Genomic DNA, 15,039 nt, shown 5'->3' with positions numbered 1-15,039 from the left:
GGCGACAGCTGCTATTTGGATAAAGCAAAATCTTCTTGCAGATCATTTTTCTTTATTCTTATAAAACATATAATAAACACAAGACGTATATAAACATAAGTGAATCTGAAAATTGGACTGGAATTGGTCTTTCAAACTAAACTAGATGTAACGGACAAATGTGAATTAAGTAAATGTTTCATATACGGTATTTTAATGAACTGTGGTGTAGGTAGGCTTCAAATTTTAAGAGAATAAGAAATGTGAGAGAAGAGACATGCAGTCCTTTCCCCACATGCCATGATTTCCAGTCAAAATCATGTTCCCTAACTGTGTGGGCATTTTGAGCAGAGGAAGTACAGTATCAGAGGGCAAAAACTTAGGCGCGCACACACAACCATGTATTTTGTTAATGACTGCCAGTTCTCAAAGATGGTTTTTATTGAAAAGAAACACTGGCAGAGATGAATACGCATACTTGCAAGTAATTTTAGTTTAGCTGTGAGAGATTTACTGCTTGATACATTGTGAGACCCATAACTATTCTTTCCATAGAACATTTGTATTTGATTCCTAGATATTCAGAGATCTGACCCATACTGCCTGTTTACAAATAGAAATAGAATCCCAGCAATCAAATCAGGCTGGGATGTTCTCTTGTCAAGCAGATCTAAAACCATCTCACTCCTTTCCAATTGACAATATTTGAGTGGCCTAGAGTGGCCTTTTAGGCCAGATGGGCGGGGTATAAATCAAATCAAATCAAATCAATCAATCAATAAATAAATAAATCTTGCCAGCCTTGTCTCATTTTGAGCACTCCAGAATCTATCTACATCTTAAAATCTCTGAATAGCTAAGGTGCACTGGAGACAATCAGACAAACCTGGCCTTGCCATATAACCCTGATAAAGAGTCAAAACACTTGGAGGCAAGGGCTGAGGCCAAGGCTGCCTCTCACACATATATTTACCAGAACAGCAGATGCTGTAGTTTATCAGGGTTCCAAGACCAAGAGTTTCAGTGCTTTTCAGGAAGAAACTGTAGAAACCAGGTTGCATGGCCTGCTGCCAAGGTGACAGCCAACATGCCCAGCCAGTTGGGAGATGCAAGTGCCCTGTCGAGGCCCACAGAAACACATTTCAGCACTCCCATCTGCCTGTTCTTTTGGCTCTGGACCGGTTTTAGCAAGCTGCCTGACATATTAAATTTCACACAGTAATCTGAGAGGTACTGAGCAGAAGTACTACTTAGCTCCATAAGATTGTACTTCATGCCAACAATTCGATACACGCATACTTAGGAGTAAGTACCATTGATTTCAATGATAAGGTTAAGTAGTTTTTCAACTCTTCTAGCTTTTAGAATGACTCACTTACTTGATACATGTATTAGAGAGCTTTCAATGTGAGATATTTAAGGGGTGATTTTGCCAGTTACACCCTCCCAACTAGTGAATTTCCATGTCTGAACAGGAATCTGAATCGTCTCCCAAGTCCTAGTCCTACCCACCACACCACTCTGGACTAGGACTTTATGACAATGTGCTAACTCAAACTTCTTTTGCGTTAGCATATTGTCAGTAGCCCTAGGTTCTGTGTGTGCTGTAACTATATCCATCCCTTGACAAATACATAGAAATAGACAATAATTTCAGTAGTGATACCAGAAGTTAGAGATCCATGATTCTGAGACTATATTATTTTCTATTCATAGCTGATAATGGGACACATAAACAAAAACATTTTTAATAAACATTTTAAAATCATATAAGGCCTTTTTAAATGATCTTTTTTCTTTTTCTCAATACAAATTCTGCCAGCAATCAAGCTTACCAACAGAAGATGAAACTCTAGGTTAGTTGATTTACACACAGTTGCTATAAAGAACCAACAGACTCTTGTTCAACATATAGAATTTTTTAGGCCTTGTTCAGCCTGACCTGCTAAATCTTATTTCATTTACAAGTAATAATAATGTAATGCCAAACTTGAATGGTGAGTAAATGTAAGAACATAAGAAGAGCCCTGCTGGATCAAGCCAAGGGCCCATTCAGTACAGCTCCCTGTATCTCACACTGGCCCCAACAGATGCCTCTGGGAGCACATGAGACAACTAGATCCCTGTCTCCAGATACTACACTCCTGCATCTGGCATTTTTAAGTACCCTCCTTTTAATCCTGGAGATTGTACATCCCCATCATGGCTCGTAACTTGCAATGGACTTTTCCTCCAGGAATCTGTCCAATCCTCTTTTAAAGGCATCTAGGTCAGATGCCATCACCACATCCTGTGGCAAGGAGGGGAAAGGAATATTTTCTTTTGTTTGTTCTCTCTACCAACGCTCAGTTTGAGTGGATGTCCCCTGCTTCTAGTATTGTGTGGCAGGGAAAAGAGCTTCCCTCTATCCACTTTATCCATGTCCCACATAATTTCATACGTCTCAGTCATGTCCCCACTCAGGTGCCTTTTCTCTAGACTAAAGAGCCCCAAACGCTGTAGCCATTCCTCAAAAGGGAGGTGCCCCAGACCAGTCATCATTTTAGTCACTCTCCTCTGTACCTTTTCCAGTTCTACTACTGTATGTCTTTTTTGAGGTGCAGTGACCAGAACTGTACGCAATACTTCAGGTGGGGCCTTACCAGTGTTTCGTACAATGGCATTATAATGTTCGCTGTTTTATTTTCAGTCCCCTTTTTAATGATACCTAGCATGGAATTGGCCTTCCTTACTGCCGCCGCACACTGGATCGACACTTTAAATGAGCTGTCCACCAGCACACCAAGTTCTCTTTCCTGATCTGTCACAGATAGCTCAGAACCCACAGCTGATATATAAAGCTGTGCCTTACTTTTCTTATACTGAAATTCATTTGCCATTTTGCCGCCCATTCTCCCAGTTTGGAGAGAGCCTTCTGGAGCTCTTCACAATCCCTTCTGGTCTTCACCAGCCAGAAGTTTCGTGCCATCTGCAAACTTGGCCACCTTACTGCTTATCTCCGTCTCCAGGTCATTTATGAACAGGTTGAAAAGCACCAGTCTCAGCACAAATCCCTGGGGCACACCGCTCTTCACGTCTCTCCATTGTGAAAGGAAAGTTACCGATCACTACCTTTTTGTACTGAAAAGCTGTGTTAGCACGCACCCAAGCTTTCTTATTAAGCATGGGTTCTATAATTAATCCATTTACCCAGACTGTCCATTCCCTAATCAAAGTGTATTAGTATCTAAACCTGTGTAATTGATTTGTTATTAAAATATACTTAAATGCAGTTGTGTTGGTTTATACTGAATCCTTTCCCTCTAATACCATTACATCTCATTCTTTATGTCAGACCCACCTTCCTCCACTTCATGCCCTCCCTGTACTATGGACTACAACTATCCAAATGCTTCCCATTAGCCATGTTTACTGTAGTTCTTTCTTTATATAATTTCTGGTCACCCTGCAACAATAGTTGCGTATTACAGAATAGTCCCATTTTAGTTCCTTGGTAAGAGTATATAATTTTAAAAAGCACATAGTAAAACAATTTAACACAACTTCTTTTATGAAAACTTGTAAGTGTACTTGGTGATGCATACTGAAGCACCAATACAATCAGTTTACTATAGACTAGATCCAGACTTAATTTCAACAAGTCTGCTGTATTCATGACTAAGTCTGAATGTAACCCATTGCCTATATTAATCCTCTTTTTTGGATGAATTATGGGATTTGTGTGTTTTGTGTGTTGAGTATCAGTTGGAAAAGAAAACCACAAAAATAACAGAAGTTAGAATGAAGCAAGACATAGGTGCTTTATAAAGCAGACTGACTGGAATCCGAACAGGAACACTCCTGTCAGGAAGTGAGGACATGCAACACCTTGTTGCTGGTCACACTTGTATTTTCTAGCATTCAGTCATGGAGAAATGTTTTACATCTCAAGAAACCTTTTAAAATGTTGCTTGAAAGCTTCATGGAAACATGAATTAATATTTTGAATATGATATGCTGAATTAATATTTTGCTTTCAATCTAACTTCATGCAGACATATTTCTGAAGTAATTTCCTTCTTAGTTCCACCTACAGTGCACATGTAAAATTTGGTAAACGGGGTTGGCTAACTATCTTGCCAAGTGAGGGGAATCATAGTATGTCTGTGCTGATCAGATGTAGAAAAAGTGGTGACTGGTGAGATTTTTCTCTAGAGAAATGCCAAAAGACCTTATAAACATATTAGTCATTCCTTACAAACCATAATACTGTACTGTATTAAGGCTTGCCTGTATGAATACACATACTCAGTGAAATATTTGTCATTACACTTTAATGCCAGCTTCAGACATACAGTTAATTTCAGTGAGAGGCTGTATCTGTTTACATTTAGTCTAACCATAGCCAAAATCCTGTTGCTTAGTAAATTGCACTAGTGTGCATATGTGTGCCATCAAGTTGATTCTGACACATGGTGTCCCTTTCCAGGGTTTTCTAGGCAGAAAATACACAGGAGTGGACTTGCTCTTGTGTTTGGCATGCCAGAGATATAGACTTATGCTCTGATAGAGTTTTCAGACTAATGTAGACTTTAATGACAAATGGCCCATATCCAAACTGATTTGGCGGCTCAACTCTTCCATAGGTTCCACTGATTCAAACGGACCTACTCTTTAACTGCAGTTAAAGTAAACTCATTTGAATCAATGGAGCATATGGACAACCTCATTCACTCAACAGGCCTACTCTAGTGTGATTTACTACACTTAGTAACAGGATTTTGGACAATTAATTTTTAATTTTTTGTCCCAATTAAATGTAATTCTTTTCCATTTAATTTTGGAACATATTTTAAAAATGGACCACAGGTCATACAATAGATAAAACAGATAAACATTTTTTAAAAATATTAAAACATATTGGGGAAAAGTTATGTGCAATGGTAGATAGCTGGTGAAATTCCAGACCTAAGAAGATACAGAAACAGTCTGAATTTGGCCCAAGCAATTTGAATATGGGCCATTTGTCTGCTCATAAAAGTCTACATTCGTCGGAAAACACTATCTACAGATCTCTAGCAAGTCAAACACAAGAGCAAGTCCCTGAGCTTCAACAGCTCCATGTAAGGCTGGAAACCCCAGTCTTCAAAATTCTACTGCTTCTTCTCCTATCGATATTACCTGTCTGTATACAGAGTTTTTGTGAGAGTTACTCCCTGTGGAAACAATATTCAGTGCCACCCATTAGTAGGGCAACTGTGCCCTTGACACACAGCCTCACTTTCATCTCATGAACAAATTACTGTACAATACCTGACTTGTGTGTTTGTTATTTTTATGCAAAGGGGAATCATCTGAGACGAATGAACAGTGAAGCATCACTGCCTACTAAATGCCCTCAGCAAAGATACCACACTGGTGGTGGTGCTGGTGGGACTAATAATTCTCTCTCCCCCCCCCCCCTTTGTTTCAGAAGAAAGACCAGTTACTATCAATCTCCTCTCTCTCTCTCTCTCTCTCTCTCTCTCTCTCTCTCTCTCTCTCTCGTGTGTGTGTGTGTGTGTGTGTGTGTGTGTGTGTGTGTGAGAGAGAGAGAGAGACTGGCAGTTACTGTCAATCTGCAGATACATTACATATGGGAGGGCGAGCGAGCGAATGGGACTCGTGTGTGTGTGTGTGTGTGTGTGTGTGTGTGTGTGTGTGTGTGTGTGTGTGTGTGTGTGTGTGTGTGAGAGAGAGAGAGAGAGAGAGAGAGAGAGAGAGAGACTGGCAGTTACTGTCAATCTGCAGATACATTACATATGGGAGGGCGAGCGAGCGAATGGGACTCTCGTGTGTGTTGTGTGTGTGTGTGTGTGTGTGTGTGTGTGTGTAAAAGTGGCCAGTTACTGTCACTCTCCTACAGACTCTCTCTCTCTCTCTCTCTGTGTGTGTAACTTTTCAGCCTGATGCAAAGGACCCCTTCCTCTCACTCTCTCTCCTCTCCTTCGGGCAGCCGCCGGGAGACGAGGAGGCGCCCATCCGACGCCCTTCCACGGCCACCAACCGCCTCCCGCGACGTCCTTGGCACCTTCCCGCAAGGCGCCTTAGCAACAGCGATGCTCCTAATCCTAACCTGACAGATCCCGCTGAGGTGAGGACATTTAAGGTTTCCCCTGCTCGGAAAGCTCCTCATGAGGAGCCGCCGGGACCATCCTTTCCTCGCGCCTTCCGGTGGCGGCGGTGAACGCAACTCTTCCCGCCTGGCGCTCGGAAAAAGCCCAGAAAGCTTCTTCGGGCAAAGTGTGGCAGCACAAGGGTTAATCCTACCGGGCTCGCGAAAGGACGAGGAGGAGGATGTGGGAGGGAGGGGGCGCTGTTGCCACGGCGACGGCTCGGAGTGTTCCGGCTCATACCACTGCGCAAGCGGCGCAGGGAGGTGTGGCACAGCAGCGAGCGAGCGAACAGGCCGGGCCTAGGAAGCCTTTCTCGTCTCCTCCTTCCCATCCCCCCCCCCGCCCGGCCTGAGCGCGGCGCCGGGGCTCCCGCAGCCAGCGAGCGAGCGAGCGAAGGCGCGAGTCGAAGCCTGACGATCAGAGCGGCGAGGAGGAGGGGAGGGGGGGGGTGAAGCGAGTTCCGAAAACGGCGGCGGCGGCAACCGCGCACAACTGACTCGTGAGGGCAGCCCTTCCGTCGCTCGCGCCGGCTGGGAGAGACAAAGGAGGAAGGGGCGGCGGCGGCGGCGGCGGAAAGAACCCGCCCGCGCAGGGCTGAGCGCGATGCGGCGCGGGGCCGCCCGAGGAAAGCAGCAAGGCGGCAACGCGGCCTCCCTGACGCGGCGCGGGTAGAAGCGGCGGCGGCGGCGGCCACCCCACGCCAGAGCGGACCTCACGGTGGCAGCGCCGCGGCCGGGCCGCCCGCCTTCTCTGTCCTGGCGGCGGCGGGGATGTGACGCCCCCGAGCCGGAAGCGGGGGCCGAGAAGAGAAGGCGCCAGGAGTGCCCCCCTGCGCGGCGGCGGCGGCGGCGGCTGAGGAGACACCCTCGTCGGCCGGGGCCGGCGTCGTCGCCGTTGGTGGCGCAGAGGCCCGGAGGCTGGGTCGAGCGGCGTTAGCCACCGCGGCAGGGCCCCGGCGGGAGCGGCGGCGAGGGAGGCCGCCGCCGGGCCCGGGGGGCTGCTGCGCGACCGAGGCGACGAGCCGGGCCCGGGCGATGGAGACGCACATCTCGTGCCTGTTCCCGGAGCTCTTGGCCATGATCTTCGGGTACCTGGAGGTGCGGGACAAGGGCCGGGTGGCGCAGGTGTGCACGGCCTGGCGGGACGCCGCCTACCACCGCTCGGTGTGGCGCGGGGTGGAGGCCAAGCTGCACCTGCGCCGCGCCAACCCTTCCCTTTTCCCCAGCCTGGCGGCCCGGGGCATCCGGCGGGTGCAGATCCTGTCGCTGCGGCGCAGCCTGAGCTACGTGATCCAGGGCATGGCGGAGATCGAGAGCCTCAACCTGAGCGGCTGCTACAACCTGACCGACAACGGGCTGGGGCATGCCTTCGTGGCGGAGATCAGCTCGCTGCGGGCGCTGAACCTGAGCCTGTGCAAGCAGATTACCGACAGCAGCCTGGGCCGCATTGCCCAGTACCTCAAGGGCCTGGAGGTGCTGGAGTTGGGCGGCTGCAGCAACATCACTAACACGGGCCTTTTGCTCATCGCCTGGGGCCTGCAGCGCCTCAAAAGCCTCAACCTTCGCTCCTGCCGCCACCTTTCTGACGTGGGGATCGGGCACCTGGCAGGTATGACCCGGAGTGCAGCCGAGGGCTGCCTGGGGCTCGAGCAGCTCACGCTGCAGGACTGCCAGAAGCTCAGTGACCTATCCCTGAAGCATCTGGCTCGTGGGCTCACCCGCCTGCGCCAGCTAAACCTCAGCTTTTGTGGAGGTATCTCAGATGCAGGGTTGCTGCACTTGTCGCACATGAGCAGCCTACGCACCCTGAACCTTCGTTCCTGTGACAACATCAGCGACACAGGCATCATGCACCTCGCCATGGGCACCTTGCGCCTCTCAGGCTTGGATGTCTCCTTCTGTGACAAAGTGGGCGACCAAAGCCTGGCCTATATTGCACAGGGCCTTGATGGACTGCGCTCACTTTCCCTTTGCTCCTGCCACATCAGCGATGAGGGCATCAACCGCATGGTGCGCCAAATGCATGGACTGCGCACCCTCAACATTGGCCAGTGTGTCCGCATCACTGACAAAGGCCTGGAACTCATTGCTGAACACCTCAGTCAGCTCACGGGCATTGACCTCTACGGCTGCACCCGCATCACAAAAAGGGGCCTTGAGCGCATCACTCAATTGCCCTGCCTCAAAGTGCTCAATCTGGGACTCTGGCAAATGACTGAGAGTGAAAAGGTCAGGTGAGATGAGGGTACACCCGGAGATCCCTGGCCCTCCGGAGGGACTCGCCAACTGACTGCTGCAGTGGAGGACAGAGAGAAAGGGGGGGATATACCTCCAGCGCTAGAGAGGGGAAGGAAGGGTCAATACTTGCCTGCCTGCCTTTCCCACCTACCTGCCCTAGTAGTGTAGCGAGGGAGGGAAAGCCCACCATTCTTTCACCATTCCTTCCCTGTGGTGGGGGGAGATAACTGCACTCCATATCAGCCTTCACTGTGGATGGATAACAGTATCACTGTCCTTACTTTTTCTATTGGGAATGCAGCTTCTCAATCTTTTATGCACTGGGGATGAATACTGCCCCTTTCTCCAAATCTGATTCCACCCCCTTCTGCACTAGGGATGGAAGAAGAAAACTTAGCCTGCAATTATTCTCTTTGTCTTTTTAACCACATACATCTCTTTCTTTTCCATTTTGCTTGTAGACCAGTTCCCATGATGTTTTTGGTAGTAAAACCTACACTTTTTACAATACATAGAGAACCTGTAGATCATAGGAACATGGAAAGCTGCCTGATCTTTCTAGTTCAGTCATCTTTGCAATGAGTGACCACAGGATGTTCCCGTTTTTCCCAGCCCTATCATTCTACCTCTCTTCTGGACCAGAATACTCTATCCTCCTGTCCTTTTCATTTCCCTTTGCTTGAGGTTGAGCAGGTGATATTTCTTTGACATGGCAGCAATGTAAATGGAGTGTCAATTGAAGTGCACTCATTCTTTTTACTGTTGCTTGATGAAGAGATGGGGAGGGGGCATGAAATCAGAGTATTTCTCTGTCAGACTTATTTTCATGTATTTAACTCACTTCATTATCAACTTTCTTTTATAGCTAAAATCTCTACAAAGGTTGAAGTCACATCAGCATTTTCCTTTCCTTTCTCATTTGTACTATGTCATTTAAAAAAAATCTCCATCAAGAAACCTTTTCCATTTGGAGGACTGAAGGCATAAAAATGACGGAATTAAACATCTCTTGTGCCATCTTTAGACATGCTTTTATTGACTTTTATTTAACAATGCATAGCTAACAAAAATATCTACTGCAACACTCCTTGCCCTTCCCTTTTCTTAAAGTTTTATGAGTGATCTCAGTTTTTTTATTCATTCTCTGTGGTATTCATGTTCGTATATAATATAATTTTGAAAGACATGAAATGGTAGTTCTTGTGGATTTTTAAGTACACATCTCTTTTTCTGCTAAGGATATTCTCTCTATATAAATGTTTGGCTACCTCGGGTTTGGGGATTTTTTTCCCTCTCTTCTCCTCCCCAGCCCCCTGCCCTGGAATTTTTACAAGAGAGATAAGAGACTGAACTATTTTTGTGCCTAGACTAGAAAGCTGTCCCTGGGGTTTATAATTTAGAGGGGTGCAGGAAAAGGAAATGTTGGTTGGGATTTCTTTCCCCTGTGACTCACCTGTACATTATCTTTGTGCCTCTCCTTCTCTGATTAAGGTTCTGGGAACCCAACAGTAATCCTGCATTTCTACTCTTCTAGCACAAACACGTGTAACATGTGAGCATCCCAATTGATTATTGATTTGTGGTTCAGAAATGTGAAGTAGAAGCTCTGTTTCTTTAATATATGCAAATTCCCACTTCCTATTCTCTCAAATTGCATAGGTCAAATAACAAGCTTCCTCTGTGGAAGGAGACAGGACCAGGAGCCAGCAGAACAGACTCACTTGCAGTTCTAACATGAATGGGAAAAGTCAATTTCATGTGTTGTTTTTGTTCATTCATTAAAATAAAGCCACTTCTTGACTACTTGTCTTGAAAAGGAGGAATAGGACAGCTTTGAACAAAGCAAAAACAATGGGAGAAGAAGGGGCAGTTGTGCAGCTTTCCAGTCCTCCACAGTTGCAGGTCATGGAACACAGACATGCCCAGACACACAACATGATCATGGAATAAATGTACTGTTTGTGAATTTGTATAAACTTAAAAGATCCTCTTAAAACGTTTTATATTCTTACAGGAAAAGGTCAAACTGATATTTATATAATAAAAGGAAATATGAAGTATGTTTTTGAAAAAATGCATCATGTGTTGTATTTGTCTTTTGGGAAGGAAGGTATATTTCATCTAAAGCGGTGAGAACAAATGTGGTAGTTATGTCTCTTTTCTGTCTGAAAGTAGTTTGGCCCAGAAAAACAAAGTAATGGAAAGGTTCTGTCCTTTCAGCTAACCACTTCCAAATTAGAAGTTCACAGCAGAGCAGTTAATTCCCTATGGAAGAGCCTGCTAGAAATCTGAGCTTATAATAATCTGTATGCTGTTTATGATTGAATCTGCCTACTGTAATAACCTTTCAGTATAATGTTGGGCAAAAGTTTTCACAGATGCTGAGAACAGAACAGTGGCTTTCTTTTTCCTTTTTTAAAAGAGATACTAGCTCAGACTTCTATTCTGAGTTAGTGCCCGAGAAATTAAGTGAATTGTTCAGAACAAAGTTTGACAAGGATTAAATAGCCTTTGTGTTCCCCCCCCCCTTTCAGATAAAAGTGAAAATCAAAGCTGGATGTCAAAAAATAGTGTAAACTGTGAACAATTCTCTCTTTCATTTGTATCCATCTCTAACTTTTGCCCTGACAGTGATCTTTTTCCAAACTTCTCTGCCGAGGTTTTTTTTTTTTAATGGGGGTGGTGGTTTAAGGAATGCTTACAGAGAAAAGCTTTGTTTTATGTTCTAAATCATGCAGCATGACTTTTCTCCCCTTTTCTTTTTTTTGCGGGGGGGGGGTAGAGAATGTGAAATGGTGGAAGGAGCTGAAGCCATTGTTCAGGAAAGTTAAAAGAGGAGCTGTCCTTGCTTGCTTGCTTGCTTGTTCAGTCATGCATACGGAATCTTTCTATGTGAGGGTCCCTATGGAAGGGAGGAGGGGTGATTTGTTCCTTCTTTTTAACATTCCTCTCCAGGCCTGGCTGTATTTAAGCTGCTTTTCCTCCATGTGGAGGGGTGGGGGTGGGGGATGGTCTGGAGTTCCTGTACATTTGCATTTCAGGCACTTCCCAAGCAGTAGAAGGCTACTCTGTTCAATTTCAAAGAGTTGTTTTTCAGTTGGTCACTTTTCTAGAGATACCAGGTAAACTAACTGTTCATAGAAAAAGGTCCTAGCCAAAATCTCTCCTCCCCCCCCCCCCCCAGTTATAGTGTAATCTGGAATGGCAGGTTTTCTTCCACTTAAATACCTAAAATAATGGCAGTGCCTTCAGGTTCTAAAGGAAAAGGAGTAAAACAGCGATTGAGATGGGAAACTACCCTTGGATGTTTTGTTTGGAATAAGGTTTTACTGGGCTTTCACTGTGCCTGCAAGAGGAAAGCTGCACCTAGACCTTATTGCTATTTTTATTTTTTTTTAATCCTTTCATGCTTTTTGCTAGGAGTTAGTTACAAAAGCTGCATTGTTCTCATTGGCAAAAGCCGGCACAATTGGATCTAATTGAGCCTGACACTACATCCATCTTCTTTTACTTGGAGACTTGGAGGGAGGTATATTTTCCTCTGTCTTTGGCCTTTAAAAAAATTAGAATAGGTTCATGACTGAAGAGACTATTAAAATAGGAACGCTCGCTTGACCATTAGGCGTTGGCAGTGAATGGCAGACAAACACAAGACACATTCTCTTTAAATAGCCAGAAACCAGAAATACATTTTCTTATACTGTATCTAGCCAAATGGTATCTAATCATTGCTTGTGTGGCTCAATAGATTGATAACATATTTTAAAGAAAAACTGTCCAGAAAGTAACATTTTGGGGGGATTTGACATTGTTAAGAAACACCAGCTTTCTGATGAGTTGCTGCTGATACCTCACTTTTTCATACTTTAAATCTTTCTTCTAGGTTGTGCTGGAGATTGCTATTTGTAACAATAACTTGCACTATGTCCATTATCACTGGAGAACAGAAAGCATTTACAGAAGGGCATTCAGCATTTGAATCTAGGTCTCGTTAAAATGCAACATTTCTAGCCACTAAATTTGCAGTGCCTAATCCTCATAGACAAAAAATCCTCATTCTGCTCTGACAGTTGTATGTTAGAGACACCTCTGTTTTGTGTGCTCAACCCTCAATAGGTTTGCACTTGGGGTAAATGTAGCAGACTTAAAATGGGAAAACAGAAATTCACCCTGCAAAAACAAAGCACTGCATTGTGTGTATATATATACCATGTTCTATTTATTTAAAGAGCCTATTATCTAAAAATGGTCAGTTTGAGAACTACCATCTCCTTAGTATTTATCAAATTTCTTCAAGTATATAGCAACAATTTAACAATACAACATACAGATTTCAGTTACACGTGTGTTTACATGGGAGGTAGTGGGACCTTAGGACAAACATGCATGAGATACCTAGGAAGGAAGGCTGAACACAGATGGCCTATATTCAGTGTATTTATTTCCTTACAGGGCAATCCTGTGCAAGTCTAATCAAAAATGAGGCCTGTTGAGTCTGATGGAGCTTACTCCTAGCTCACTGTATATAAGATTGCAGCCTCAAGCAATTTCTGATACTGCAGTCCTTTGCTGATACATCTGAGTGTGACTCATCATACTCAACTAAATTATGTGTGCTCTTAAGTAGATATGCATAAGACTGCACTGCAACCCACCTTTCAGGTCACAGCCCTGCCAAGGCAATTCACAAAAGTTTTTTTAGTAACTGTATAAAACAATCAGCTGGCTGGCCAGCTCAGTGAGTTAGGTATCTGGCTATGAAGCCAGAAATTGGAAGTCTGGATCTCCATGGTCCCTCCCAAGAGTAAAGTCAGCCTGTGTGACTCTGGGCCCCAGAGTGCCTCCAGAAGAAAGAAATGGTAAGTCACTTTTCAGTATTCACTACCTAGAAAAACCCTAGAAATGGTTGCCATCAGTCAGATTTGACTGGCACACAATTATTATTATAAAACAGATATTGATGTACTATATCATCTTGCCAAATGGGAGATAATTTTATTATATGGAAATCACGCAGGGAATAAAAGAAACGGTATAAATCTTAAGGATTAATATTTTACTTACTCATGACCTGCTTCTGATTGCCAATGAAAAGGAGTCAACTAGTAGGGAATTTATCCATCACTGGAAAAAATATTTTTAATATCCAGATTATAGTCATATGTGCTCCTAAAGGATTCCAAACTATGATTATAATTTCAATACTTGTTTTACTGCAAATATATTTCCAAAGGTGTTTTTCCAACCTTAGTGAAAACAAGCTTATACTATGGAATTTCTTAATCAATTAGAGAAGGAAGTTTGCCCTCCAGCTGCTACTACTAAACATACATGTAGTCGATTAGTGTAATCTTATTTGGGGCAGACCAAAGAAACATCCTAGAATTTATTTCACACCCTTAACGAACAAACAAGCAGGAATGGCTGTAGTGTGGGATTGGGAAGTACATCCAAACACTGTTGCTATGGGAAACATGCTTGTGACTGCTCAGCAGTTGAAGGTAAGCTAAGAAGTCCTATTGAAACAAACTGCTATGTGACCAGAAGACAGAGCTTGGACATGTGATTTTTGGGGGGCCGCAACTCCTAGAATCCTCTAGGCCAGTAGTCCCCAACCTTGGGCCTCCAGGTGTTCTTGGACTTCAACTCCCAGAAATCGTGGCCAGCAGAGGTGGTGGTGGTGGCTTCTGGGAATTGTAGTCCAAGAACATCTGGAGGCCCAAGGTCGGGGACCACTGCTCTAGGCAACATGATGAGTTGGTGTGTTGGCTAGGGGTAGTTCCGGCACTGCTAGAATTTTTGATGGACTGAAACTAGGTTCTGCTGTCTCATCTGCACCTGCTAGGAGCTGCTTTGGCATAGCAGCTACAGGTAAGCAGGAAAGTCCACAGTTCAAACTATGACATGGCCATGAAATGCCTCAGGAAACCCACCATCTATCAGTTGCACTTTGGATCTGCAGCAAGAAGATAATATAGCTGACTTACTTTATAGTGTAGTTTTAAAGACAAAAGAGACAGAAAGTATAAGGAATTTCCTCTGTGCCAAAGGGTAATGTATTGAATGCTGAGCATTATCCAAGTTTTACTATTACCTCCCTGCCAAAGGTAAAATAGTAAAACGCTAAGCAACTGGGTAGTATTCAGTCATACCATTTTTTTTCTACAGATCCAAAATTTATGTGTTTGGGAGGGTGTTGATGCTGCTTTCCAGTGGATCCTATAAGCCAACTGGCAATAATGTGTGTAGTTAAATCAGGGTGGCAGTGAGGAGTTAAGGAGACACACGTGGGCCTCACATCAGAGGCATGATGGGGCAACTGAAAATAGCTCTTTGGTGCTACATTTCAAAGGAATGTCTTCACAAAATCTGCTAGACTCAGGAACAGGCACAGTCTGGTTCCAGCAGAGTGAGGCCTTTTTGTTTTTTTCCCCCCTATTTTCAGGATAGCCCACTTTTATAGGCAGCTGCTCTTTCATATGGATGTCTGTTAAGAAAAGATAATTGATAAACTCTACTGGATGAGCTGAGACTATGTTTGAAGACCCCTAAGGATGTGTTCTAGGCACTGTGCCAGAGCTGCTGGCAGGATTGCATAATTCTTCCCTGCAGTGTCCAGCCAGAGTCCTTCCTGTCAAATTCTCTAGCATTAAAGCTACATGGGGGCGGGGTAAGGAGAAGGCGGAGGT

General features: G+C 44.6%; 2 protein-coding genes across 3 annotated transcripts in view; one reads left to right on the top strand and one right to left on the bottom strand.

The window, feature by feature from the left end:
• Positions 1-15,039, bottom strand: part of WNT5B (Wnt family member 5B) — a 115,235-nt gene that overhangs the window by 45,639 nt on the left and 54,557 nt on the right. The window lies entirely within an intron of this gene.
• On the top strand, positions 6,336-10,424 carry FBXL14 (F-box and leucine rich repeat protein 14). The gene has a single exon (XM_020789066.3). It carries the CDS (start codon positions 7,148-7,150, stop codon positions 8,348-8,350), a length of 1,203 nt encoding a protein of 400 aa, XP_020644725.1. The 5' UTR covers positions 6,336-7,147; the 3' UTR covers positions 8,351-10,424.

The sequence above is a fragment of the Pogona vitticeps genome, chromosome 5, assembly GCF_051106095.1.
Source record: "Pogona vitticeps strain Pit_001003342236 chromosome 5, PviZW2.1, whole genome shotgun sequence".
Classification (NCBI taxonomy): Eukaryota; Metazoa; Chordata; class Lepidosauria; order Squamata; family Agamidae; genus Pogona; species Pogona vitticeps.
This window is presented reverse-complemented; position numbering and strand designations above follow the sequence as displayed.